This window comes from Rhipicephalus microplus, chromosome 8 (genome assembly GCF_043290135.1).
Source record: "Rhipicephalus microplus isolate Deutch F79 chromosome 8, USDA_Rmic, whole genome shotgun sequence".
NCBI lineage: Eukaryota > Metazoa > Arthropoda > Arachnida > Ixodida > Ixodidae > Rhipicephalus > Rhipicephalus microplus.
The window spans coordinates 11,844,255-11,871,367 of record NC_134707.1 but is presented as its reverse complement, the minus strand read 5'-3'; the positions used below and the strand labels follow the sequence as shown (position 1 = coordinate 11,871,367).

General features: G+C 46.8%; 2 protein-coding genes across 2 annotated transcripts; one reads left to right on the top strand and one right to left on the bottom strand.

The window, feature by feature from the left end:
* Positions 1–210: 210 nt before the first annotated feature.
* On the bottom strand, positions 211–7,667 carry LOC142768809 (uncharacterized). Its single transcript, XM_075871048.1, has 6 exons — positions 7,522–7,667; positions 6,163–6,414; positions 3,903–4,294; positions 2,330–2,458; positions 1,462–1,684; positions 211–558 (listed from the first exon to the last, which is right to left on the bottom strand). Exons 1-6 carry the CDS (start codon positions 7,555–7,557, stop codon positions 367–369), a joined length of 1,224 nt encoding a protein of 407 aa, XP_075727163.1. The 5' UTR covers positions 7,558–7,667; the 3' UTR covers positions 211–366.
* Positions 7,668–10,726: 3,059 nt separating this feature from the next.
* Positions 10,727–19,890, top strand: LOC142768387 (uncharacterized). The gene is made up of 4 exons (XM_075870357.1): positions 10,727–11,034; positions 14,385–14,522; positions 15,812–15,968; positions 19,360–19,890. The coding sequence occupies exons 1-4, from the start codon at positions 10,915–10,917 to the stop codon at positions 19,710–19,712; spliced, it is 768 nt and encodes a 255-aa protein (XP_075726472.1). The 5' UTR covers positions 10,727–10,914; the 3' UTR covers positions 19,713–19,890.
* Positions 19,891–27,113: the final 7,223 nt, after the last annotated feature.

The window sequence follows — 27,113 nt, the reverse complement described above, 5'->3', positions numbered from 1 at the left end:
TTTCGATGAACAGACAGACAGACATTGAGTTAACAATAATAACACGAAAGAAAAGTGTGTTAGCCACCTATCGGTTGCCTCGCTTGACAAAGAAATTTCGCTCTTGCCTTCTTTCTGTTCATTGAGCATGTGATCACAAGTTGTGCCATGTCTGCTGTTCACGAACCTTTTTCATCAGATTGCATAGATATCTGAGGGTTTCTAGGTGAACATTTTTAATAACCACTATAGAATACGCACATTTGTGTTTCTCATCCTTGTCCCTGCGTGCTTGCGCAGGGATTTAAAAAAGCAAAAAACATCGCGAGTTTTTTTGTGTGTGTGGGAAGCTCGGGGCTTGCTCAAACAATGCGACGCGAATATTTTCTATCTTGCCTGGCCGGCCTCCCAGACAAAGTGAGTAATCGTGTCCTCCAGGCTGTCCACGGCATCCAACAGCACCGCCCTGGCGGTTACTGCCGTCCTTTTGCTGGACACGTCCTCGATGAACCGCAGGCAGGCCCTGAGCTGGGGCTTCGAGGAAAGCCTCTCGTACGCATGCTTCACTAACGGTTGAGCCTGCGTCAAGGAGACGGGAGTGTCGGCGCTCATTCTTTCCGGCGACGTAAGGTTGGTCGAAAATGTTCTGCTACACTCAAATACCAAAGCTGGTTGAAAATGGCCGAAAAACTCGCATATGGTTTGAATAGCTGTTTGAGTTTGCTGTCACGTGTCTAACATCGAGCAGTCGGTAACTGGAAGCATGGGCGTTGGCAGGATTTTGTCTGGGGTAGGTGCAAACCTCTGCTTTATAGCGCTGGGGTAGAGTGAAGCCCTATTGGATGGGGTTGCAAGTGTTAGGGGGCCTTCAGAGGGACACGGGCAACTGCCCCTTTTGCACCCCACGGCTGACGCCTATGAATGAACGTCTGATAGTCACCGTTGTAAACGATTCTTTAGTCTGTATCAAGAGTTCTTTATAAAGACGTAGTTAGACGGTAATAAGCGCCAGGTCAAGGAGATCAAACTTACAATTGTACTTAAATAGTTATGCTATCAAGAATTGTCCATAACTTTGGTGTGCGATAGTCGGTATATTGTTTTAGTGGTGATGTTTGCATTGCTAAACAAAGGTAAGATCGAGGTGACTTGCACAAGAACCGACACACATCAATTCAAAGTTTAAAATGCCCGAAGTCATTTTTATAGCCCTGCATCCGTCAGTGGTGAGCATTTATCGCGAGTTCTGAGAGTCTCGTAACATTTCGTATGTTCACCAGTGTCACACGCTGCACTGCTGAGTGAGACAAAACCCGATCGGGATCAGTTTTCTCAGCAATGGTTGGCTACATTCTGCAGCTTGCCTAAATAAGCCGATCAAGATTAAGAAATTCGATCCGGATCACAGACGATCGTGATCGAAATGGACAGCGTCATACCACGTCACAGACAATAGAGACGAAGCATAGTGCGTAGGCTTGCCTTGTTCCCCATGAGTGGCGCGAAGTAGAGGACCTTCCAGAGGCGCTCGTAAAGGGCCTGGGCGTCTGGACGTTGGCCTGACCATTGAGGACGCCTCGCGAAGTGGCAACGCGCGGACGTGGCCACCCAATGGCATAATCTCGCGAACCACCTGCTGGGCTTGGACGGCACCTTCACCGCGGGACTTCGCGAGTGCGTCTTCCAGCTCAGGTTGGCTGCCAAGCTGTCGGAAATAATAATAGTAATAATTGTTAGCGTTTAGATCCCGAAATCACGGTAATGTTTTCAAGGGACGCCGTAGCAGAGGGCTCCGGAACTTCAGACCGTCTGGGGTTCTTCAATGAGCGCCTTAGTCGAAGTACACAGGCCCACAGCGTGTCACCTCCGGCGTAATTCTGCCGCCATGACCGGGATTCGAGCCCGTTACCATCGAGTCAGCAGTTGGGAACCAGAACCGTAACCACGAGACCACCGCGGTTGGTGAGTTGTCGAGAACGTTCCCGGAAATGTCATATGCAGTGCACAACCGGTTTTTCTACAAATGATCCTGCAGGAGGCTGTACCTGAAAGTGCGATTTTACAGCGGAGCCGTGTATGGTTAAGAGTTACGAAAATGTAAGGATCCATGGGTCCGTGTGAACTATAATGAAGTAGCAATGCTAACACACGCTAACTTTAACAGTGTCCGCGCCTGCAATGAAGTTCCTCTTCCGGTTCTGTCAGCATACTGTATATGACTACGTACGATAACCGGCACAACATAAATCGCTCCTTTTGAGGCTGCTTAGGTGTTCTTATTATCTCTAAGCCGACGACACTATGGACGCAAATTTTGAAGCAGGCATCTTTTAAGAATTCACGCGCTTACCTTTCCACAAATGCAGCGTAGCCAGTGACGCTAGCGTTTGGGTTGTTCTGGAAGAAGTCCTCAGATATGCGAAGTGGCGCTTCTGGAACTGAGTTCGGGCAAACCACGTTCTGGATGCTTCCGCAGGCGCTGCAGTGACCACGACTTCAATTTGCTCAATCATTCACATGAATAATCTGATGCTCTTCATTTATGTTCTTTGAAGAACACACTCGCAGTAGGTCTCACATGATGTTTAGCAATAGCCTTCAGGCTCACAGGGCTCCTTTCAAAGTAAGCAGTTTTCATGAAGTCTTTTCGCTGCAAGCAATGTGAATGGGTGTTCAAATTTTTTTTTTCAAGACTATCCGTTCTGTGTAGGTTCAGAGATCAGACAGCGCGTGAGAGTGCTTATGATTTTTTTTATACTTAAGTCAGGTGAAACGTGCTTTGAGGAGGTCCCCGTGTTGTCAAACACTTTATAAATTGAGTAAATTGATACACATGGGTAAAGCCACGAATGAGTAATACTGGTTATTTTGTTTTCATTTTCATTACAACACGTGTCGTTATTAGTTAACGATGATAACAGGCCAGACAGGCACTCAATAATCACAACTTCAATAACCACACTTAAGTGTAAACAAACTGCAATATGGCAAGATATTTGCAGTCAGATATCGGTTTCCTCAATTTCAAAGTAAAGCGTTCAGTTTATAAAATGTGGCAAAAGCACGGCATTTGGTGCTTTAACTAAAAGGAGCAAGTTTTGCTGACACATACTTCACGAAAGCTAAATGATAGAGCTTTCTGAAAAATCTGATATACAGTATATAGCTGAATATGCAAAAGGGGTGTTTTTGATTATTTATATTCGATGGGATAATTCTACAAACGTATACTCCGAGTTTTTCTCTTTCATTCTCTATATAGACAAGAATTTATAGCACCATATACACCATAGCCACCAAATGTTATATGTTGTTAAACATTGTTAAATGCTGAATAGTTATACATTAGTAGGAAAAGAGCGCTAAAAAGATGGACCCCTGGTGTTTGTCCTTCCTTGTGCCGTCTTTTATCTGTTTTTCTACTCGTAATCACGAACCCGACCAGCCTAAATGCGTATGCTACTGTAGTAAACAGACACATGTTCAGGAAATAATAATTGTGGGGGTTTGACGTACCAAAACTACCATATATATGATTATGAAAGACGCTGTAGTGGAGGGCTCCAGAAATTTAGACCACCTGGGGTTCTTCAACGTGCGCCCAAGTCTGAGGACACGACTCTACAGCATTTTCGCCTCAACCTAAAGTGCAGTCGCTGCAGCCCGGATTCGATCCCGTGACCTGCGGGTCAGCAGCCGGGTACCTGCACTATAGACTACCATGGTGGGCGTTCAGAAAATCAGCCAGGGTGAATATATTCTTAAAAGTGCATAGAATCTGGAAATGTTCGCCATTTGTCTTCAACGAAAGAAAGATTTCTGTTTACCAATGTAATGACGTCACTTCCGTCACATGATTGACGTGAGTGGATTCGCGGTGGATCACAAGACAAAGCATTCCCTAAAGAAAACTCTATACAGACCGTGTAATGTCGTCTTCAGTGACGACTGCTGCGCCATCTAGGCATCGCTGCAGGAGCCTCGCGTGCACCTTGTCCCGTGTTCGTTCGGAAGCACCTTTCGCAGCTTCACTTCCTTTTGCGGCAGTTCTAAGCGCCCTAAGAAGCCGCGCCTTCACAGCGTCCATGAGGCGGGAGACGCCGTCTTCGTAGATCGACTGTTGTCGGGAGCCGCAGACGTGTTCGTGGAAGTCGTCGCAGGGTTGCGGTGGGCTGCGCCCCTGGCTTTGGATGTGGCTCGAGCCTTTGTTTCCTGGACGGAGGTAGTCTCGAAGCCAGAGGCAGCCCGCGGTGTTGCACATGCGTTGCCGACTCTGCCAGCCATTGAGGATCAAGTCGTTGGGTGAGATTTCTTCCTGCATCGACGGACAACACGTCAAAGAAGTCACAAGAATATGAGAACACTCCAAGCATTCGGCAGTAAAACAAAAGTCAAACTCAACCCCTGCGTCACAGGACAGCTTCAGACGCCGCACCCTCTCTATAGTTCATCTGAGCCTTAGATACTTCACCAAACGCGAAATTAACCATTGGCCTCCCGCGGGATTGACTCCGACACGAGTGATGCAAATATATATATATATATATATATATATATATATATATATATATATATATATATATATATATATATATATATATATATATATTATCCGATGAGATCATATGGCGTCATAAAGAGGTCTCAGATTGGCACATTTATGGATGTCACCTTGACCACCTCATAACGTCACTATGGCGTCACATAAAGTAACGTCTCAATGACGCCATCACACATTGCATCGTCGCAGGGACAAGCACAACCTGGTTGTGGAAATGGTGCAAAATCACGTTACGTACTGAAAGCTTTTAGAGAGGGGTGGGGAAGGATCGACTGCAAAGAGGTCTCTCGCCTTCTAATCGTCCTGGCCGAATGCACATGAAACCCTGCGACTTTTTGCATCAGCCGTCTACTACGCTGCTAAGCGATGTGAAGGTGGAGAATTCCTCTAAAGTGTGCAGATAAGTTGTACTGACCTTGTGTTCTCTTGTGTTCTCTGTTCGCTTGTTATATCAATTTTTTATACGCATACATTTACGTGGGTGTTCGCGTTTATGTCGCACACCGTGGACAGCCAGTAGTGCCATGCTCATTCGCATCTTGCGTGGTGCTATTGAACTCAAAAATGAATTATTTGACTTGTACAGCCCGGATGCCAGTTGTTTTCTGAAGCTTTTCGAAACCACCGCCTCCGGCATCACAAGACAACTTTTGGCGTCGCGCGTCTTTTACACCAGAGGTATCTAAAAAAAATATTACTGGAGAGAACTCTGGCGCTGCGATCGTTCAAACACAATGAGAATGATACGTAGTACACGGTTGCCAAGTCTTCGTGTGGCTTGGAGCTCCGGAATATGGGTTGAGGTCCGTGCGGCCCCAACCAAATCACCTAACCTCTTTGTAACCATTTAATGGTCAATAATTGTTTGGCCACCACCACTGCACTACTGGGTTCATTTATTCTTGTGTATTTAGCGTTTGGTTTGAATAAAATAATGTATCATTGGTGAACTTCATGAGCTGATTTGAATTGGGGCACCTATAAATATTGAGTTGGTGGAGCAAAACTGGTGAACATTTGGTGAACTTCGTCTTCTGACAAAGTGGTTCCAGGCCGCACGGAACCAAACAGAGCCGGAGGATTGATTGATTGATTGATTGATTGATTGATTGATTTGTGGGGTTTAGCGTCCCAACTTCGTCTTCTGACAAAGTGGTTCCAGGCCGCACGGAACCAAACAGAGCCGGAAGATTGATTGATTGATTGATTGATTGATTGATTGATTTGTGGGGTTTAGCGTCCCAAAACCACCATATGATTATGAGATACGCCGTAGTGGAGGGCTCCGGAAATTTCGACCACCTGGGGTTCTTTAACGTGCACCCAAATCGGAGCACACGGGCCTACAACATTTCCGCCTCCATCGGAAAGGCAGCCGCCGCAGCCGGGATTCGATCCCGCGACCTTCGGGTCAGCAGCCGAGTACCTTAGCCAATATACCACCGCGGTGGGGCGGAGCCGGAAGAACGAAAATGAGACGAGTCCGTGTACATTCCATTATTCCAAAGCTGGCCGATGCGCCATGCGTTGCTGCGCCAATAGAAACGAGCGCCCAGAGTTCCCTCTTGTGTGGCTATATGAAACTGTAGGATTTACACCCGGGTTTCGGGAGAGCCACTTACCAGGAGAAGGTAGGAGTCCTCGCCGTCTTCCTGGAACAGGCCCGGAACCGACAGGCGTCGCGCTGTTTCTATGGTTTTCGTCACTGTCCTGTGGAACCTCGTACGCGTGGACGTGAGCCAGAAGTAGAGCAGGATGACGTCAATGATGAAGAGCAGCACCATGGTTACCGTGCCCACCTTTATGATCACCTTCTTCGGCGTCCCAGATTCCGGGGGCGGGGCCCCACCTCCGGCAGTGCTGACCGAGGACATCTACACGCAATCGTCGGCCATAGTCGTCATCATTATGACTAATTCTATCGCATGTCTACTTTAATTATGTAATACCCGATGCAGCATATACGGTGCCCTGTTTCAATTGCTTTAAATTGTCAGTTATACAAAAGAAACGAGCGCAACTTCTCAAGCAGAGACTTGTTCAAGGTGAAAAATGAGCTTGCAGATAGTTGGAGAAACCAATTACTCTCAAATAAATGATTTACTGCAATGACGTTACAAGCAAAATATTTCTTTGCTTTTTATGGCAACTAGGTTGTATGTCACCAGAAATTAAAATAAACTAGATGATCACATTTTTTAGCGATGTTTGAGCCTATTCGGGTATTTAAGGGTCAATTTGACTGAGTTATTACATTAAATTTTTTATCGCATTACGGTGGTACCCATCTTTTACCAATAAGTTGTTAGTATGTTGACAGCAGAAGTCAAGTCCGAGATTGCTTTGGCAGGAAAATTTTGTTATCAAGGAAGTGAGGACAAATCAAGATAAATATTTCTACGGCAGTTACGTAGTTAAATGGTGTCGATATGTCTATCAATCCCCCACCTCTGCGTTGCTAACATAATCTGTACAAGAAATGAGCTATTTCTACGGACTGTATGAAAATCGTATGCGTGCTTTCAGAGACAACAATGGTCAAATGATGCATTTCGCCCACCCTGTTTGTGGTTCTAACTTCTATATTACGTATGTGTGCGGCACTTTGTTACATGTTACATGTCATGTGCGGTACTTGGCTACTTTGTTGTCACAAATTACCGCGATGTCCTTCGCTTGAATTTTGCTTTGCGCTTTGTGTTGCGATTGCACATTCAGTCGACGTGTTTCGCTTTTGTTCGAGGGTCTGTTGCGGTCTCTTTGTCTACGGCAAGTTTGCATTACGTTTGTAAAACTTATGCCATGTTAGGTTTGTATTTGCTGCTGCGTTGGTTTGTCCTGCCCACCCGTCTGCGATTTCTGAACCTTCCGCGCGGCCATTGCCGCTGCTAGGCCTAAGCGACAGTCTAGCTCGCCGCCATGACAATCATCGCGTTCCGCGGCGTGTTCCTTTTAGTCGAGACAGTTCTGTGGGTTCTTACCGCGTACGCCGATGACACATCTCCCGCCTCTGCCATGGTCTTCCCTGGATTTCAGTGATACTGCGCGAGTAACAACGTCGACTAGGTAAAATCCTGTAGTTGTGTTCACGAGAGACCGAAGCACGACCGAAGATGGCGTCTACAGTTTTTGTTCCTAGGCAAGAGAACCACACCCACTATGGACATCTGGCAAAAAAAAAGACTGGTAAGGAACCTACAGACTTTTTATGTTGAGTTTTTGCATGTACATTTATCTCGACATCTTGATATAACATTTTACTATTTCCTTATAACCTCTGTGAAAGTTAATCCTGAATCCAGGGCATGAGCCACGCAACAGCGACAACATCGTCGTCGTCCGCATCATCATCATCGTCAATACCAGACGTATAGCACTAGCACCCTCACTAATGAACCATGTAGGGATCACAACTCCCTCGTGTATGACTTATTACCTCTTACGTTCCGATCTGCAAGGTTGACTGCAAGCGGAGGCAACCCTTCGTCTTCCTCGTCAGGCACACACAAGCGTCGCTCCCTAGTATATCAATATGTATGCGTGTAGCAATATGATCATCTCATGAAAGAGTTTTGTTTGTCCTTAAAGGAAGTTTCTGAGTCACAGGACCTGTTTGTTATAGTGTACAGCATGAAAGCCAAAGTCATCTGGTGCGTTCATCTTACCGTGCACTTGATTTCACCGTCAAACGCTCAGTTACTATTCACCAACTCCCTTCGCTGCTAAATATATCGTTTGATCTTCATAAGTGTGTGCAATCATGCTTTCACTTGCCTGTATGTGGTCGTGGCTCCCATAGAAGGCACGTAATCTTTGCCGATTTCACTTCTCGCGCGCGGGATTTTCGGTTAGAGCCATATTCGCATGAGACATACTGATATACACTTTTGTCTCAATAAATACAATCTGCATGAGGGTCCACCAGACAGCTTGACGAGCCTTTTGTATTCGTTATGAATGAATGAATGAACTTGGAACAAAACTACAGGAAAGTAGCTGAAGACCATGAAAGTATTGAAGTTATGACGAGCATAGTATATTGTTTGTATGCGTGCAGTAGATGAACATGCTTTCGACCATTAAGAATAAATGACAACGGGACAGGTCCGAGGGGAGGGTTAAGCCATCCCTTGTGTCTCCCGTGTGCGGACGCCCATGGAATTCAATTTCAAACGAGAATAAATAACAGTAAACGTATCTGGAAGCTTATGACTATGCGCACATTAGGAGTGAACCCTTCTGGTTCCTTTTACACCTCTTTGCACCGCAGAACATGCCCGCCAAGAAGCCGGCCGAAGGCAGCAAGACATCATGGATTTCCACAGTAGCACCCAATCCGTCGTCAATGGCGGTGTTCTATTCGGCGTTGACAAAGCAGAACAAGTAGGTGTTGCAGGGGCGGGCCACTTCCAGTCGAACAGAGCAGGCTCCACAGGAGATGCAACCGGCGGAAGCTCACCCACAGTCGCCGTTCACCAATAGTCATCCGTGGACCTTGCTCTTGGCGCCCTCGGGTGGAACCAGCTTGAAACAAAGCCAGGTCACACAGTGTACACCGTTTCTGCTTTCGTCATTGTTGTCATGGCAGGAGTGGCCGTTTTTCTCATGTTCATCATGTGGCTCAAACAGAAAAAGGCCACCGTCAACGCTTCTGAGCACGCCCGGTTTCAGCAGGCCTAGTGGTTGAAGGGACGCCCAAGGCGTCAAAGAGGCTCAAATGGTCGTGTAGGACGTGTTCAGCAACACAAAGTTAGACTAACCCATTGGCGAACGGTCGCTTCTTTTTGCTCTATGCCGTGATTGACTTCTTCAACTGTATAAAATGCAAGTGTTAAATTCACAATCTGTTTAGCGATGTCGCTAGCATTATTTTTATAAATAAAGAAGCCTTAAATGTACACATCCCTTCGCTTCTTCAGGTAGTCTTCGAAGATGAACGCTCGCCATGCTACGGTGCCAGTCACCCATTGCCAGCTCTACAACTTCACTAATTTGGTGTCGGTAGCATGCGGCAGCACATGGATATTTGTCAGGTGCGAGCTATAACTTGAAACAGTATGCTCATTAAACTTTCATAGGGCCTAAGGCTTTTGGACATCATGAACTGCCAAATAGCCCGATCATGCACTTCGCGAAGTAAAGAATACACTAATGGCTGAAACGTGGTATTGTGCAGCTGATAACCATTTTTGTAGTCTTTCATGTTTTCACTTTCGAGACTGAGATTTGTGTTGTGCCGACATGCGATAAGGGTGCAGCGCGTAATAACGCAGCTGGTAGTAGCGCTAGTCCTCGCCATCGTGGTTCTGTGTGTTTGATTTTCACGCTACATTTATTGGTAACAATAGGCATACCACCCTAACGAAAAATCTCCAGGCCCTAGCGCAACCCGATTCACAGTCACAGCAAAAGCTGGATCTACGGCTTTCTTATAGCTTTTCTTAAATGATCTACGGACAACTACTGCAAGCACATTTGCGTGGTACCCACTACGGCTTAAGTCATAATTATCGTGTAGTGGGGAAGCCTCAACTATGTCATTATTCGACAACCTTCAGAAGAGTGTGGTACCCGCTACAGACGTGTACTTTGTTAGTGGTGTGGTGGAGGACAATGAATTGTGCTCGACGTTTTAAATTGGAAGCATTTCTTTACGTACTGCAGACACTTTAAGCGTTTCTATCGACGTATCTCTTTACTGAGCCGCCTTCATCTGGAAGCTGTCGTGATCACCTCCTTAACCTGGTTAAAACCAAGATAAGTATGCGACGGTACACATGTTTCAGGATTACCATGACAGTCTGATCATGACGTGAACAATGTGAAAATCTTGTCGTGCACGACGACAAATCCTTTCCGCGTTTCGATGGAGCTGAAATCCTAGAGACCTGTTTACCTAGATTTGGGCGCACGCTAAATAACAGCAGACTCTCAAAACTTCCGGAACCTTCTACCACAGTGTCTTTCATAATCACATGTCGTGGTTTTGAGGCGTAAGCCCTATTCAGCTATTATTATTTTGATTCTGCTTCTCTTTTTCGTTCTGGCGCTCTTTGGCCATTGAATGGCCCTTGCGCCACAAGACACCAAACACCATCAACATGCGATGGCGAACATCATCCTAATTAACACAGACGAACGTGACGTAGTCTGCACATGCATGTTTCGAGACGTGCGGAGAAGACGAGGACGACGATTACCGGAAATCCCAACCGACGGTGTCTTCGTGAAGTCTCCAGTCGATCCTCGACGCCGGTGAAATCAACACATCGGGTGGCGTCTGCACGGAGACCTGGCGTCTTCAGGGAACGTCACGCGCTCAGCTAGACCAAGAGCCGCGAACGAAGAGCCACGCCTAGCTCACGGCCGAGGCCATGGGCGAAGTGCACAGGCCCGCTAAAAGGGAGTCCAGCCGGAGACATCGTCGTGGCAGGTCTTCGGAGAATGCCAAAGACCCGAAGGGTGCCAGTGGCGAGCGTTCGAAGATAGAAATGGTAAGTGTGATGTCATCGTTGGTAGCGTTGTCAACTCATGGATCTATACTATAAGGGTCTTTCGACCACTTCGCGTTCTAAGGCGGGAGTGCCTTCTTAGGGCCTTCACCACCCTTTTTACAGATATACCTCTCTTTTTCGCGTCTTTATAAAATAGGCTGAACGATGTCAGCATGCACTACTCTTTGAGTCCTATAGGTCGCACAAAATGAATCATGAGTCGACTCGCTCAGGCTCTCAAACTCAGATCGAGCCGTGACTCTGAGTCTGAGTGCATCCGGTTGCAGAGAACTTGGTGAGTCTTAGGTGTGAGGTATGATTCATGAGGGAGTCTGAGTGCACTCTAAATTTTTTGCCGACCTATTATTGAGTCTATCAAAATTTTGCTTTTTCTCGGCTACGAGATGTAATCTTCACTTGAGCGAACGAAAGCGCGCAGCAGGAGGTGAAATAAGGGGACCATGCGTGATAGGCATGAGATAAGGCAGAACGAGTGCCTGGCTGCATGGAAAAGCAGGGTAGGGGACACGACTGACACATATCGTGTGCGGACCAATAAAGGCGCTCGTTTCCTTACTTGGTCACATGAACTGCAGACGTCATGAACTGAGCCGGAAAGAAGAAGAAGCGTTGGGAAAGAATAACGGGCCTGTTCTTTCTATATGTAGAGCTTCTTGAGGGGCCATTTAAGCAATACAGTGGCCGGCATCTTCGACATGTTAGGCTTGTTTGTGGGCTGAAGTTCGGACACAATAAAAACTAACAATGCGCTCACGCACAAAGCGCCACCTACGTGTGTTGACTTTTTTCATGTTAGCGACAGTAGTGTTTGGCAGGTGAAACGGGCGAGACATTAAAGAAGCCCAGGAGATCTAAATTTCGATAGCCCTCTACTTCGGCGTTTTCTTATACATGTGTCGGTTTTGGAACATTACACTCCAACAATCATATGTTGGCTTTTTCTTGTGTCTTAAGCTATGTTCACACTACGGTCGTAAGGCGTCGATTTTTCATAACACGCGTAAGCGGAAGCACAAGTGTACGCGTCTAGTTCAGACTGTGAACGTAAAGGTACCAACGTTCGCAACGAACGCATAAATCGTGGGTGAGAGTGTTAAAGGCTAGGCAACTTTTACGACTGCGATACTACGACCGTTACGACACAGCCAATGACCGATCAGCTTTCGGTTTTCAACAACCGGTCACGAGACCTGACGGGACTTCCGTCCTCCCAGCTGCAGCAGCATCGCGGAGGCGATGGCGGTAGCTGCCGGCGCGGGAAGTGCTACTTCGCTATTCCGCGGTGACGATTGGGTTGGCTTTGTTTGCTCGCAACGTGCGTGAAAAGTTGTTCCGCGCTGCTTGCCGTACTGTCTTCATTTGGTGTGGTTTAGTCGTTGGACATTTCTGGGAAGCTCCGCCGACGAAATGGCAGAACGGAGATGTGTGCTCCGAACCTCGATGAGTGGTCTCACTAAGTTCTCAAGGAAGTCGAACTGCTGGGGCGACATGCGCATGAAATTATGAAACATCGCAGCGTCTCCAAGTCGGAGCTTGACGAGAAGGTTGTGAAAGTCGCCATCCACAGCCCTGTCGAGGAATACTTGGCGCACCCAAACTCTTCTCTGTCGCCTTCGCCATCTTCGGGCGATTGAATACACGACTATAAGCTCATTTTGAGCATGAATTTCTTCCAACTCGGCCAGTGCTCGCGTGTTGATGGGAGCCATATTGGACCGCTAGTGACGTCGATTCTACAGCGACAAATATGATTGGCCTATCGTTAAAATCGTAATGTACGTAGCTGTAAATGTGAACAAAGGTATCGGCATAACTGCGGTAACACTTTTTATAGCCGTTGCGTTCGATACGCCGAACGAGCTGTTACGCACGTTACGAACGTAGTGTGAACATAGCATAACGGACTCGCAAAGTTTTGACGTGGGCTGTGCAAGCAATACATGCATCACATTGATAGCGGCGAACAGGGCGTTGGCAGTCGATTAATTTCATCTGTGGTTAGAAGGCGTGTCCGAATGTATACATGAGGCATGAAATATTCTACCGTTATCGCTGACGCTTGCGAAAGGTCTCGAATAAACTTGGCAAGTCGCGTGTACTGCGTGTCATCTTAACGCTGTGATCTCACACTAATCCAGAATTTTCCAGAACACTGTGACATGGTCTGAACCGAGTGTTGCTATTGCAACTTTTGTCGGTGGAACTTAAATACTTGAATATTCGCCAGATTCCACATACCATGCGATTCGATGTTACGCGAAACATGGAGGAAAGGGTACTGAGGCGTTGTTTTTGTACTGAGCCCGACATTACGTTACGTCATGTACCATCCAAAGATATGTACAAATGTGCACACAGACATATGTACAACACTCCAATACGTTTTTATATAACCAGTTGTTTACTGTTGCATAACGAGGCCGACACCAAGATTAGTATTACCAATCAGGAGCCGGTTATAACTAAAGGGCATTAACCTGCAGGCTTACGAAGTTCGCAAAATTAAGAACCGCACGAATGCAGAGAAACGTGAAGTAGTATCCGTAAACTTATACAGAACAGGGGAGACTATATTCAATTCGAGATTAAAAAAGTGGCATACGACAGCACATGCTTGGGTTGATTGGCAGAACATGGGGAAGGCCTTTGCCCTGCAGTGAGCGTAGTCAGGCTGAGGATGATGTAGCAGTGCTGGTGTTGAACTACGTATCGCACACATGAAGTGTGGTACAGCTAAATAAAAATAATGAATATTGTGAGACGTGCACTGCGGCCGAGGCTATTATAACTATGCGGTGTGATGAAATGGTGTAACTTTTGTCGACATGAGATGATGGTGCAAGCTAACTTAAGACAGGCACAGTTATCCTATACTGAGCATGGCTTCTGTCTTGAAATGCACATTCGGCCACAAGATTATCCGAGCCTCATGAGCGTGCACCGAATCGATCGTCCAGTGGAAGCTGTCAGCTGTCGAGAGTATTTGACAACTTTGGCAGAGTAACCGCGGTGGAAAGGTGTCCCGGGTTTGATACCCGTGCCGGAATGAATTAGTCGGAAACTAAAAAGCTCTTTTTTTTAAACTCCGTGTGAATTTTCTTAAATTATTGTGCTATACAAATGGGTAGTTGTCGGTTTTTATGCCGTAGAGCAATGCTCTTGTGGCGTGCCACCAGAGGGCGCAGACGGCAGTTGCGCCACGAGCTCGCGTATTCCGCGTTCTGTGGCCGACTGTACGCAAATGAGTTTTGTGATGGTGGTTGTGATTGTTGTTTTGTCTGAATTGCAACGAATCAAATTCAGACGGATATCTTCATTACGCGTTGCAGGAGGCGGGGGACAAGGAAGCTATGGAAGCCGAAGAGGCCCAGGGACTCCCGAGGCCACCCCCTTCAAAGGACGTTGGCACGGATACACGATTGTTGGCTACCAAGCGCGAACCTACCATACTGGGGCTCAGAAAGAAGGTTGGTGTGTGCCTCCTAGAACATTTTAGAACGCCATTTGCATCACTGGGGCACATGTACCTCTGCTTCTGGAGATCGCGGTTGTGCAAGACCGAGAGGACAGGGTGGTCTCTAACTTCGGAAGCCATTGAACGCCCAGGTCTAGTAATACTACTGAATAATCTTGTTGCGAAAAATATGGCATTGCCAACTTTTGTATGTAGGTGGTGGTGGTGAAAACTTGTGAATTTATTTACAGGATACGAGTCTGCCGAGAAGGGTTGTGATTGCAGCAGCCGCTCTGCCGGCCAGTCAATCAGACTCAGCTGATCTCCCAGGCTCTCACTGGCTAGCAACTCCTCCCATCGCTGCGCTGTAGGATTTTGTATTGGTGTTAAAGGCTGTAATGACCTGGCATTCCCACGTGACGTGGTACAGAGTGGCTTTAGCTGAGCACCATGGGCGGAGACGAGAGTATGCCGAGAGATACGTTTTACTCGGGGTGTGCAAATTTGCAAACGTGCCGGTTTCCAGCTGATTGATTCCTCTTTATCTAGTCTTCGGTGTGGTGGGGAGAGTAAGCTTGCCTAAGTGCTCTGTAACGGTTTAAGATGGCCTAATAGTCGCAAGGGACGGGAACAGGTTCCTCAGGAGGGGTGGAGTTGGAAGGTGCTCAGCTCGCATACCTTCGAGCTGTCCTTTCCGCTGCCTCGTTTACCTGTGGTCCCATCTGACCCCGGGTCCATATAATCCTATGCCAAACTCTGAGTGGGTGTGTGTTGGGACGCTCGCCAGTGTGTGTAGCGCTCAGGAAGACATTGAGGGCGGGCTGGCTGATGCGCTCTTATGGGTAGTTCTCTAAATCATACTCTGAATCGTTAACAACTCTTTCTAAACACATCCTGTGTTAACATGAGAATGCATAACAAATAAACTGAACGGGACCGTCGCCGTCGTTGAATAGACATCGGATGCGTTATTCGAACGGTGCTGGTTGGGTCCCTACTGGCGGCAAGTTGTCTTTTCGGCCACTTTATTTTTCTTCACGTTTGTATCCTAATTTTCTACTAATAACGCCCCCTGGGCTTTACTTGGCCTGCTTTTCTTTTGATTCTGAATACAGTTGCGTATAACAATGACAAATGACGCATCAACTTCTGTCCTTCTAATCTACGATTTTTTTTTCTAAAGGTAAACCAGGCATACGCTAGGGCTCATGAACTTCGACTTTTCACCTTCAAACCAAACGAATAATTCAATCAATGTTTAGGATAACGTTTTGGTTCCGTTTCATTTTTTCAATGCTGCAGAAAGCTTCGGCAAAATACAAGAGGTCTCAGCCAAGCAGAAAGGAGTGGCGTGGAGCCTCTCCCACTCATCAAGGGGCCAGCGTCGATCCGTCAGCACCCGCGTCAACCGCGCCTTCCGGAGTCAGCTCGTGTCTAAAAGAGGGCACTCTCTTTGAAGGTACAGCTTTGGGCAGGAATGTAAAAGCAAACCTTATCCCGGTTTGACTTAGTGAGATAGTCTGTTGAAACAGTTAGGCTGCGGTGCCCCTGTGTCTCTCTTGTAATTTTCTGTGATGCGCTTATGCGTGGGTGTATTTGAATGCGTTAGTTGTAAGCAAAGATGAGCGAAAAAAAAAACTGCTGCAGCTCTTACCACTGCCGCCCCTGCTACAGTGACCTTAGGCCTTATTCAGGCTCGAGCAGCCTTTCCCGGTTTAATTGTGCGGTTGCCGCTCCGTCCATGATCTAAAGCCCCTATACTTCGTAAAAGTAGTGCCATCAGCTCTCCCACTCGCTGCCTCCTCTCTGGCGTGTCGATTTTTTTCTTTCGCTCGTGACAGTGGCGCCCCCTGTAACGCGCCACGAACTTGCAGTTTTCTTTCGAGCCGGTGAGAGGAGGAAGCGGCGCAGATCAAAAGAACGCTGTATTTTTTCGAAGGTATAGGGGCTTTACAATGATCGAGGCAGTTACGCCATCTATGGGTGAAACTGGGAACTGGTTTTTGCGTGACCACTTCAGGCCCGATTCACGCTCGAGCTGCTCCTAGGGCTTCTACACGCGTTAGCCACACAGCCACACCGTACGCGGATGGACACCTGCCGTCCGCAAACGGATGATGAAAGAGCGAATCGGCGATGCCCTTTCGCCCTTCGCTTGCATGTGACAGGTTCCCGCCATGTACGGAGCGGCTAGCGCGTGTACAGGCCTTTAAGGCCGTTCCACGCGCTTCCCACACAGCCGCAACGCACGCGCCGGGACCCCTGCTGCATGCAAGCGGGGGACAAATGAGCCAATTGGCGACGCTCTTTCACCCTCTGCTTGGGTGTGGCAGGTGTGCCGGTACGTGCGTTGTGGCTGTGCGGGAAGCGCGTGGAATGGCTCTAAAGACCTGTACACGCGCTACCCGCCAAGCTGCAACGCATGTGCTGGGACACTAGCTGCGCCCAAGTGACAAGTGCCACACACAAGCGGAGGGTGAACGAGCGTCGCCGATTAGCTCATTTGCCCCCCGCTTGCGCATGGAACAGCCCTAAGCTGTTTCACTGAGCGGCTACCGCTTATTTCGTGACCGACGCAGTGACGCCGTTTACCTGTGTACCTGTGAACCGATATTTGCTGGTTGATTTCAAGCCCTGTTCGCGCTCGAGCTGCTCTCACCCGTTTAAGCGTGCGGATGCTTCATCCGCGATCGAGGTGGTTATGCCATGCGCGCGGTCACCTGTCAGCTGGTTTTCGCTAGTTTACTTTAACCCCCGTATTCTAGACCGTCCCTTCACTCAACGCTTCACCTTCACTTGAGAAAGCCGATGGCAGCGCCATCTCTAAGAACGGCAAGTCACTGCATATCAGGGATAATCTGCTGCGATTCTTGAGTAGTAGCGCAGCGTCATTTTCAGCCGAGCGGGGGCGCGCTGCTCAACTCTGTCAAGTGAAGGGTGAAAGTCGAGTCGAGGAGCGTTTGTGCAATACGGGGGTAAGCGCTATTCCACGGAGCCGCGCTTGCCCGTGTGCACTGTGCGGCTATCGCTTGGTCCTCGACGGGGGCAGTTACGCGATGTATACGAGTATCTGAGAAAGCGAGCATGACTGCTTTGGACACTCATCTGTCGTCAGGTCCAGCCCAAAAACAGGTTCAGTGTTAAAATATATGCTCCATCCAGGAATTCCCCTGAACGCGGGTAGCCCCTTTAAGGAGTATACTGACACGATTGACACTCGCGACGCGCTATAATGGAACACAAAAAGACACACTGAAACACAGAAAGGACACTCACGAGCACATTCCTGTGCTTCAGAGTGTCTTTTAGTGTTCAATTCTAGCGCGTCGCGAGTGTCAACCATGTACCACCAACTAGCCCCTACTCTGGCCCTTCCATACTGACATGATAATTTTTGTTGTTGTTGTTGTTTGCGTGAAATCGAAAGGCCAATCCTTGAAGAGCCTAGAACTCTGTTGATAAGAGCAACTTACAAGATGTCTTACATGTTTTTCCAACAAGGTTTTAAGAGCTCGTTTCGGTTGCTATTGTTCCCTGACGTTACTACGCCAGGTATGAACGTCACACGTGCTCACGCAACATATCGTGATTGTTCCACGGCCACTCCCCTCTGTGACTGCGATGTTGACGTAAAAGTGCCCATTATGTAAGTTCGGTAACTGGACGTGAACACAATCGGCCATACTGGTGCGGGAAGTCGCCAGCATTGGTGCTGCCTGGCCAAACGTTTGTACCGATGTCAGCAGGTGCGCCATACTTTACTAAACGTTCGGGGCGCCATGCGAAAATTGACCTTAAAAATCAATATAAGATATCAGGAATAACTGAGCTTCAGGTTTGCGCTGACCCATAGTAATACAATAGTATTTCTATGGCAGAAGGAACTCTGGTTCAAAAGTTGATGTCAGAATCATTTTAACTTAAATCAGACGTCAATGCAAACTATGCGCACGCATTTAACCAGGCTCCACACAGATGCCTTTAAGGAGTGCAGCCTATGAAAGAACGTACCCCTCCCAAAATTTGTCTGCTAAGGTTTTTATGAACCAAATCAATATGTGTGGTTTTACTTCGAAAACCGTCATATCATTATGATAGACGCCACAGCGGAGGGCCCCGGACAGTTTGATTGCATGGTAGCCTCTAACTTGCTTCGCGCAACAAACACGCCTCTACGTTTCGTCTTCACTGAAGTGCGACCAATACGGTTGGTATCGCACTCACGACATTCGTGTTAGTAGCCGAGCACCTTAGCCACTGATCTACAGCGGTAAAAAGTTTTTACAAAACTACACAATGGCTGCCGTTTGCACAGTCTCCGACTAAGGGCGTAGATGGTGAAATTCCTGGCTACTCTACAGCCTAGTGGAATATTCTCACAATCACAATGTGCGTACTGTGATGTATTTATATAAACTAATGCGAAATGGCCGTTTTATTAAGCTGTTTCTATTGATTCAATTTATACACTTCATCAAGGGCTGTTAATAAATAGTGATTTATCACATTCAATTTTTCATTACGGAGTATGGGTCACCTTACTATCGTTTGGCAGGACAATCAAAACGGTCTCTTGATGTGTAGGTTAGACATAATGGTATAACTTATCTGAAAAATATAAGTTCCAACCACCTAAGACGCGGGGCCGATGACAGGGGGGGGGGGCTGCTAAGGGGGCCACCAATTGCCTCACTGCGCACTCCCCGCTGCGATGCACCACGGGTGTGGACCACCTAGACGAAATCCCTGTCGATGGCCGTGTATGAGCTCCAATTACAAATGCTGTCACTGTATTTGGTCATTCGAAAAGACCGTATACCAGGTAGCACATGTTACATGACTTCTTGCAGAAAAGGGCCAAGATTTCCATACGGCGGCCCAGGACAGCAAGCAAACGGCTACAGAGAGCGACCGAGTTCGCAGTAGTTACGCCGGGAGCCTACTCGGCACTTGGGCGAGCTGGAGGAAGCGGCTTGGCGTCGCCGTCGCCTGTGTGACCATAGTGGCGTTGGTGGCCGTGGCCGGGCTCGTGGCGCTTTTCTGGCCTCGCCAACGCACTAAGGAAGCGGCAGTGGCGAGAGCCAACCAGTCGGACTCCACCAAGCAGAGCAAGGGCCCCGTAAAGCAAGAAATACCGCTTGTTCAGTTAATCACCACCAACGTGGTCAAAGTTCTTGGCCTGCTTCACCGGCTGCTTCACTGAGGTCGCGTGGGCCAAGACGCCATTTCGAGCACTCAGTCAATGGTCGGTCCAACTTTGTAGGTCGACTCGCACAACTACATCATTATTGAAGCGGTGCCATAGTTAAAGTGGTCAACGGAATTATTTTTTTTTCGAATGTACAATAATATAGAACATTTAATCATCTACAATAAAACTTTGTTCACCAATGTCTCGCGTGCTGAAGATTCTTGAAACGAGAACCAGGCTTGAAGAGTTAACTCGTAGCGTGGCTTTACTTTTTAATGCCAAATTTCAAGGGGGGGGGGGCGTGATCAAATATTTATTTTAGAGAATGCGAGGGCTAACATGACCCCCCTAGATATTCGCCGACTTTAGTCTGGTTCACCTAATTACGACACTCCGCTTGCCCCGCCGCGGTGGTCTAGTGGCTAAGGTACTCGGCTGCTGACCCGCAGGGCGCGGGTTCGAATCCCGGCTGCGGCGGCTGCATTTCCGATGGAGGCGAAAATGTTGTAGGCCCGTGTGCTGAGATTTGGGTACACGTTAAAGAACCCCAGGTGGTCTAAATTTCCGGAGCCCTCCACTACGGCGTCTCTCATTATCATAAAGTGGTTTTGGGACGTTAAACCCCACATATCAATCAATCAATCAACGACACTCCCCTTCACAACCGTCTCGCCAGAGCCCGCTGAGATTCTAGAGAACAACAGGTGAGGAGGGCAATGTTTCATGCCTCTCAGGAATGCGTACAAGAAGGGAAGATGGAAGCCTGAAGGGATAAAAAAATCGGGAATTTTTAAGCATCACCTTGAAAAGCTGAACGCGATAGTGATATCATGTTCCTATATAGTGCGTACTTCAAACACCAAGTGCATATTTTTTCATTTGATATTAGTCGAAGAGCTTAAATTTGGGTTATACTACAATGTAATCGATAAAGTTGAAAGTGGCTTGTGTGCATTTCGTAATGAGTAGCCGGCTTTAAACCATGCAGTCGTAATGATAATCACAAGTTCGGACGCCCGATAGTAATGTACGCTTGTAGCATACAATATTACTGCGATATTACATGTATTGTGAAGCCTTAATACAAGACACATGAGTTAGTAAAGTATTAATACTATTTTCACTGCACTTCAAAGGTGGCAAAGTTTTTTTTTTTTTTACTGCGCTTCTAAGCGTACGAGTGGCTGCGTGGCAGAAAACATGCTTGCCACATAACGGCCTAGGTTCGATCCTCGCTCAGATCCTGAAATTTTCATTATATTATTTGCGCCTTTCCTTATTTTTCGGTCATGGACAAGATGATAATTTTTCGCAACAACCACCGACGCCCACACCGACATTGCGTTTTTTTTTTCAATTCCTAATTATTATTTCCTAAATTACCCATCTCAGACATACTAATAGCGTTTTTACTCATCTATTGGCAGTATTTGGAAATTTGTTACATTATTACTTCTTTAATCTTGAACTACACGACACTTAATGTAATAATTGAGGATCGCTCTTGAAAACTACCCGGTTCTTGGCCTATCCCAAAGCGTGGGTTTGTGCCACTCTGCACGGTTCTACACTCCTCTACTCTACTATACTCTACTCTACTCAACAATCAGTCTTGTCTTGTCTTTCAAGTTGGTGCCTTGAAGATAAAAAAAATTGCCACCCCCCTACCCCCATAAAAAATGTGTGCGTACAACCGTGTCCCCGCAGAAAGACTTTTCAGTAGGTGATACACTCTTAGTTCACCTTGTCTTCCGCACATGCAGCTATTATTGTGAGGGTATGACGTAGGTCGAGTTGGTGCATAGATAAACGAGACGACAGATAAAGCGTCAGCTGACGTCGTTTCCCTCTGGTGTTTTTCTTAATCTCACTTTGCGCCACAATTCTGCCAATAAATACTTTTAAGAGGCCTCGACCTAACCAGCGTTCGCGTTTGTTACTGACTCATCCGGCTAGGGATACTATCGTTTACATACCGAGCTGATTTCTACAGACGCCAAAGGCGCCAGATGAGAGGTTATTAGTCCTCAGTACGCTATATGACAAACAGAAATAGTTTTATCCAAGTTCAGCTATGTAAGATGTATGTCGGCGGGGGAGTGCAGTCATTTCCTTGAAACAGGGGCTACAAACTTGGTCCGCCACCTGTACATTGGCGTGAGTTGGCTTATAAAACACACCATGTCCCTGCACAAGTTCTTCCTACATCGAATTATTGCCTACCACCAGCTGACCACCAGGAAGAGGTTACGGAATGATAGTAATTAAAAGCGCGCAGGACGTGGCCAACAAAGAGGAGTTAGACGTATGAGCGCCGTCTTGCCAAGTTAATCTGGAAACAAGCAACCACTTAAATTGCGAAAGCTATAGCGAACGTCACGAAATCGGATTGTGACTGCTGTCAGTGAAGCCCGAACTTTTTGAAAGAACACAGGATCGGACATATTTTTCTTCAAGGAAAGTGGGTTTGCCGCTTTGACGTGTCAATACAAATTTTTGGAGGGGATTAAGAGATTCGGACTCTGGATACGCCCGTGACAGCACCACAGCTCTATATGCCACGTCCGCGAACAAAAACTGCCAGTTGTAGACAGAAATCACCATAATTTATACGAACTGGACCAACTGTGGTCGGGAAAATTAAATTTCGGTTATTCAATTCTTTTTGACAGAACGATCAGGACGATGGTTATCAGCTAAACTGAAGAAAAAAAGATATCAGCCTCGGAAAGTCAGGGGAGTTTTTCTCGGAAAACTACGATATCCGTCTAAAACAAATTTTACTTCAATCAAGGAAGGCTTGGTCCCGATGTCAATAATTTCGCCAGAAAAGCTGCCGCGTTGTAAACGTGGAGAATGTGTTAATGCTTGAATTCTCGAGAACAAGGCGGATGACATCGTGTTTAATATACACGCGATCACACCGTCCTATCCGAAGCCGTCTATCATATACGTGTGCCTTACGCATCGCAACGCTATCATCTTGAAATGCTGCCGTGATAACACGTTTCAGTATGCACACACTGAGGTTGCATCTTTCAGCGCATGGATGATACGCGTGTAGCTTCGCGCCCTCCATAACGCTGCACTGAGCATTTCTTGCGTGCTCGTCGAGCGAGGAGCTACGAACGTGTGTGAGACGCGATTCATGTATCGCGCAAGTGTTGGTAAACGTAGAGCAAATCGAGTAATATGTAGTGACCAAATCGTGAACACGTGTCTGATGGCCGCTGGAACACTCAGTCGAAGATTCACATTCAGTGCAAGTGTTGGTGAACGTAGGACAAATTCTGTGCTGCGTAGTGACTGAAGCCTGAAGATGTGTCTGCAATGGCCACTGGAACACCAGGTCGGAGCCTCTGAGCAGCGTGTCTACGGGTATCATGGCCGCCTTGAAGCATCCCTGCTAGTGACACCAATGCGGCTGGAACTGTAAGTTGGCTTTCGGAATATATAAAAAAAAACGACGGCTTGTGGGGGGGTTTTATGGTTGTCTCGGGTCACCCGCTGCCCCTTTGCGTCACGAAACGTTCGCCGCAGGCTTAAAACGAAGGTTAACGTGGTATTTGGGCTGGTTATTACGTTAATTTATTTGTTAACGGGACACTATCGCCTATTGGAGGATGCAACGTACACCTATGCTCGTCTACGCCCCGCTGAACGGTAAACCAAAAAGTATCTCGCGAATTCCGACCAGCTCTGCAAAGCCTACGCATTGACATTCCGCAAACGTGGCTTCAACGACTTTGAAGTTTAGGTCTCCCTGCCTTAATTCTTCGTGACTTGGTGACGCCCGGAAACCAAGAAAGAAAATCACAAGAAATAATTTGATAATTTCATCTCATGGGCGTTAATGTAACAATATAGACGTACATACAGTCAGTGTCAAAAATGGGGACCGTAACAGTAAAAAAAAAAAAAGCGTGGAATTTAAATTCTCGTCTTGTTCCAAGATGCACTTGACATGTTTTATTTTTGCTAAACCGTAAATAGCTGAAAAATTCAGTTTTCTAAGAGCAAGTAGTCTATAAACTTTTGACCCTGTCACTTATGTGGGTTGTTCAAGAATGACGTCGTTGTCCGAAATACGCCCAGGAGAGATTTTATCGTAGCACACCAAAAGCATTGCTCTGCGCTACGTGTCCACTTTGCCGCACCTTAACGAGAACGCTGAGCTATCTACCGTAGCTCATGCAATGGGGCAAGCTTCAAACACTGAAACAACGGTTACCAAACGCTTCGTGTGGTCGTTCTCAAGCCGCCTGGACGAACGTCTATTACACAATGGCATATAAATGGCTTGCGCTGACGTTACTCAAACCACCATGTTGGTGAACCACATGGCGCCGCACATCGCGGGATTGAGTCCCAGCTGCGGCGGCTGCATTTCCGATGGAGGCGGAAATGTTGTAGGCCAGTGTGCTCAGATTTGGGTGAACGTTAAAGAACCCCAAATGGTCGAAATTTCCGGAGCCCTCCACTACGGCGTCTCTCGTAATCATATGGTGGTTTTGGGACGTTAAACCCCACACATCAATCAATCAATTAATCAATCAATCAATCAATTAAACATATGGCACACGCAAAAGTTCTTACTTCACGCATTGTTGCCATACTATCACTTGCAGGTTCTTTTATTTTATTAACAAACTCAAGACTCTAGCATTCTGGCCGCATCTCACCATGTGGAAGTATATGTCAAACATGATGTGATTATGTTGCATTTATGTCATCTAGGCCGCTATATTAGTGAAGCAGTACGTTATGGAACTATGATCATGACGTCACGGGGGGTACAAGCTATCAATTTGATATGTAGAATGTTCTATGGCTGCTCGTGCGCACTGTTCTTGAAAAAGGTGCTTCACGAACAAAAGAAAAAAAATTAAGAAGCATATACGTACGAGATTAGCCATGTTCACAGCATGCGCATTCAGTACAACTTAGTAACCTTTTTTTTATGAGCAAGGTGGTCGCGCCAGGTTATCGCGTTTTTTTTTCATTTTTTTTTCTCTTCAAATATGTGAGCCTCGCGTGTTGGATTTTCAATCGTGCATTTCTTTTTTTACCATTTCGACAATATAACAGAAATTATATTGCTCCGTTCGGGCTTCAACGAGACATGTTACGTTTTCTTGCTTCCGGCTGCCGTCGTCACGAAGGCGTGCTAGATGGTGGACTCGATACATGTTTATAGATTTAAAAAGTACTTGCTGTCCATATTATGTTGATAATTCAGAAGAGCATGTTGCATGATTACCTCACGCCAAGAAAGCCCCGCCGCGGTGGTCTAGTGGCTAACGTGTTCGGCTGCTGACCCGCATGTCGTGAGATCTAATCCCGGCTGCGGCGGATGCATTTCCGATGGAGGCGGAAATGCTGCAGGCCCGCGTGCTGAGATTTGGGTGCACGTAAAAGAACCCCAGGTGGTCGAAATTTGCAGAGGTTTACACTACGATGTCTCTCATAATCATATGGTGGCTTTGGGACGTTAAACCCCACAAGTCAAACGTGCCCTACACACAACGCCCCTTTGCTTCTGCGGGCAACGGCTGTAGTGCGGCCTTTCACCGAAGTGACCGGTATAGACTATTACTGCACGACGGTCACCTCAGGTGACCACCTCATATCTTTTGAACGAAAATTGCCATTGTTTCTTGTGAGAAAAGCATTTTCTGCAAAAGAGTTCGCTGTTTTTTCAACCAGACTATGATTCCCCCTAGAAACGGAGTTGCGTGCTCGAATGAGTCAAGGTCGACGCTAAGATACCGGAGGCTCTAATATCAGCGAGAAGGAACGATGTCAGCGGCCCTGCGAACAACGTGATGTTGGCATTCTGAACACGTGATTGCATAGATAAGGCTGATAATACTTATTCGCCGTTCGGCATCATCATTCTCAGCCTGTTTTAGTCCAGTAGCAGACGAAGGCCTCTCGCAACAATCTCTAGTGTGCCCCATCCTGTGCCAGCTGATTTTATTTTATCCCTTCGAACTTCCTTATGTCATGACTTCATCTAACTCGCTGCTTTTTGCGACTGTTTTTTTCATTCTTTGGTCACCATTCTGTTGCTCTCACTGTCCACCGGTTGTCCGATCTATGCATCATATGACCAGCCCCGATACGCTTTTCTTTCCCGCTTGATGTGAGATAGGATATCGGCAACTCCTGTTGGTTCCCTGACTTGTTCTGCCGTCCTCCAATATCTTAATGTTTCTCCCGTCATTTTATGCTCCTTTGCTTGCTTCTTAGACCTCGATTTTTTCTCTAGTCTATTTTTTATTTTCCGCGTTTAGCCCCACATGTTGGAACTGTCAGTACGGAGTAATTGTATACCTTTCGCTTTAATGACAGCGGGAGACATCCTGGCATGCGCACGAATAAGCAAACAGCGTTTCAAATGGTGCTCGCGCACATTGGCAATCTGTTTACATGTTGCCTATATATTAGATGCTACAGTGTTCAGGGGTCAACGCTCACGTGATGCTGGTAAAAAAAGGGCAAAGGTGTACCTCGTGCTTCCCCAAAGATTTACTATGCCACATAATTAACCGCCTATATTAGCTACACATTCTAAAAACACCCCGATTGGCTTTTCACCTCTCTGCTATCCCTTTGACAATGCTATATACCAGGGATGAGTAATTTCAGGCTTGGATCGCCAGGCCACTTGGCCGAAACTTGCGCGTGTACAAATGCAGTGCTAAAAAACAAGCCGAGGCAACAATGTACTACATGCCTGCTGCATTGGTACGGAAAATTAATCGATAAAGTGTGTTGTGTAAATAAGGTAATCATGACAGTGAGATTGCTTGTCACTTATACAGCTTCATTATAATGACAGTGCGATGGCTACGATACACGTGCGCCGTACGGACACGGGCACACCACGCTGTGTCGTCATATTGCGCAACCGGAGTTCGTGTGTGATCGACGTGTACGAACTGTATGGTTGAGTCAAGGTTACGCCTATGTAAAAGTGGCCGGCTTTGTCGCGGCAGCAAGTTACTATGAATATACAAATCCTTTGTGACGAGTGAGAAGCAATGGCTTGTCTGTAAAATGAAGTTCCCGACAACACTTTCAGTGGTGATCAGGCAGAACATTGGGCAAGCTGGAATATATTCATGATAATCAGCGCAAACCAGACGCAGGGCTAGGATGTACACAAGAGCTATGAAACAACTGAAAGTTTAAATAAAAAAACACGCAACATTTGAACACGAGAGGCAAAGAAAGACACCTAAATAAAACTCCTCGGGTGATGAAAAAAATTGAAATATAACGTACAAATGCATTTACTTTTAATATTGTTTTTCTTCAAAAACCTCATAACGCTCAGTTTTATGAAAAGGTGGAGAATTGATCGATATTTAATCAATCTAGGCATGGTGCATGCTGGATCCGACACTC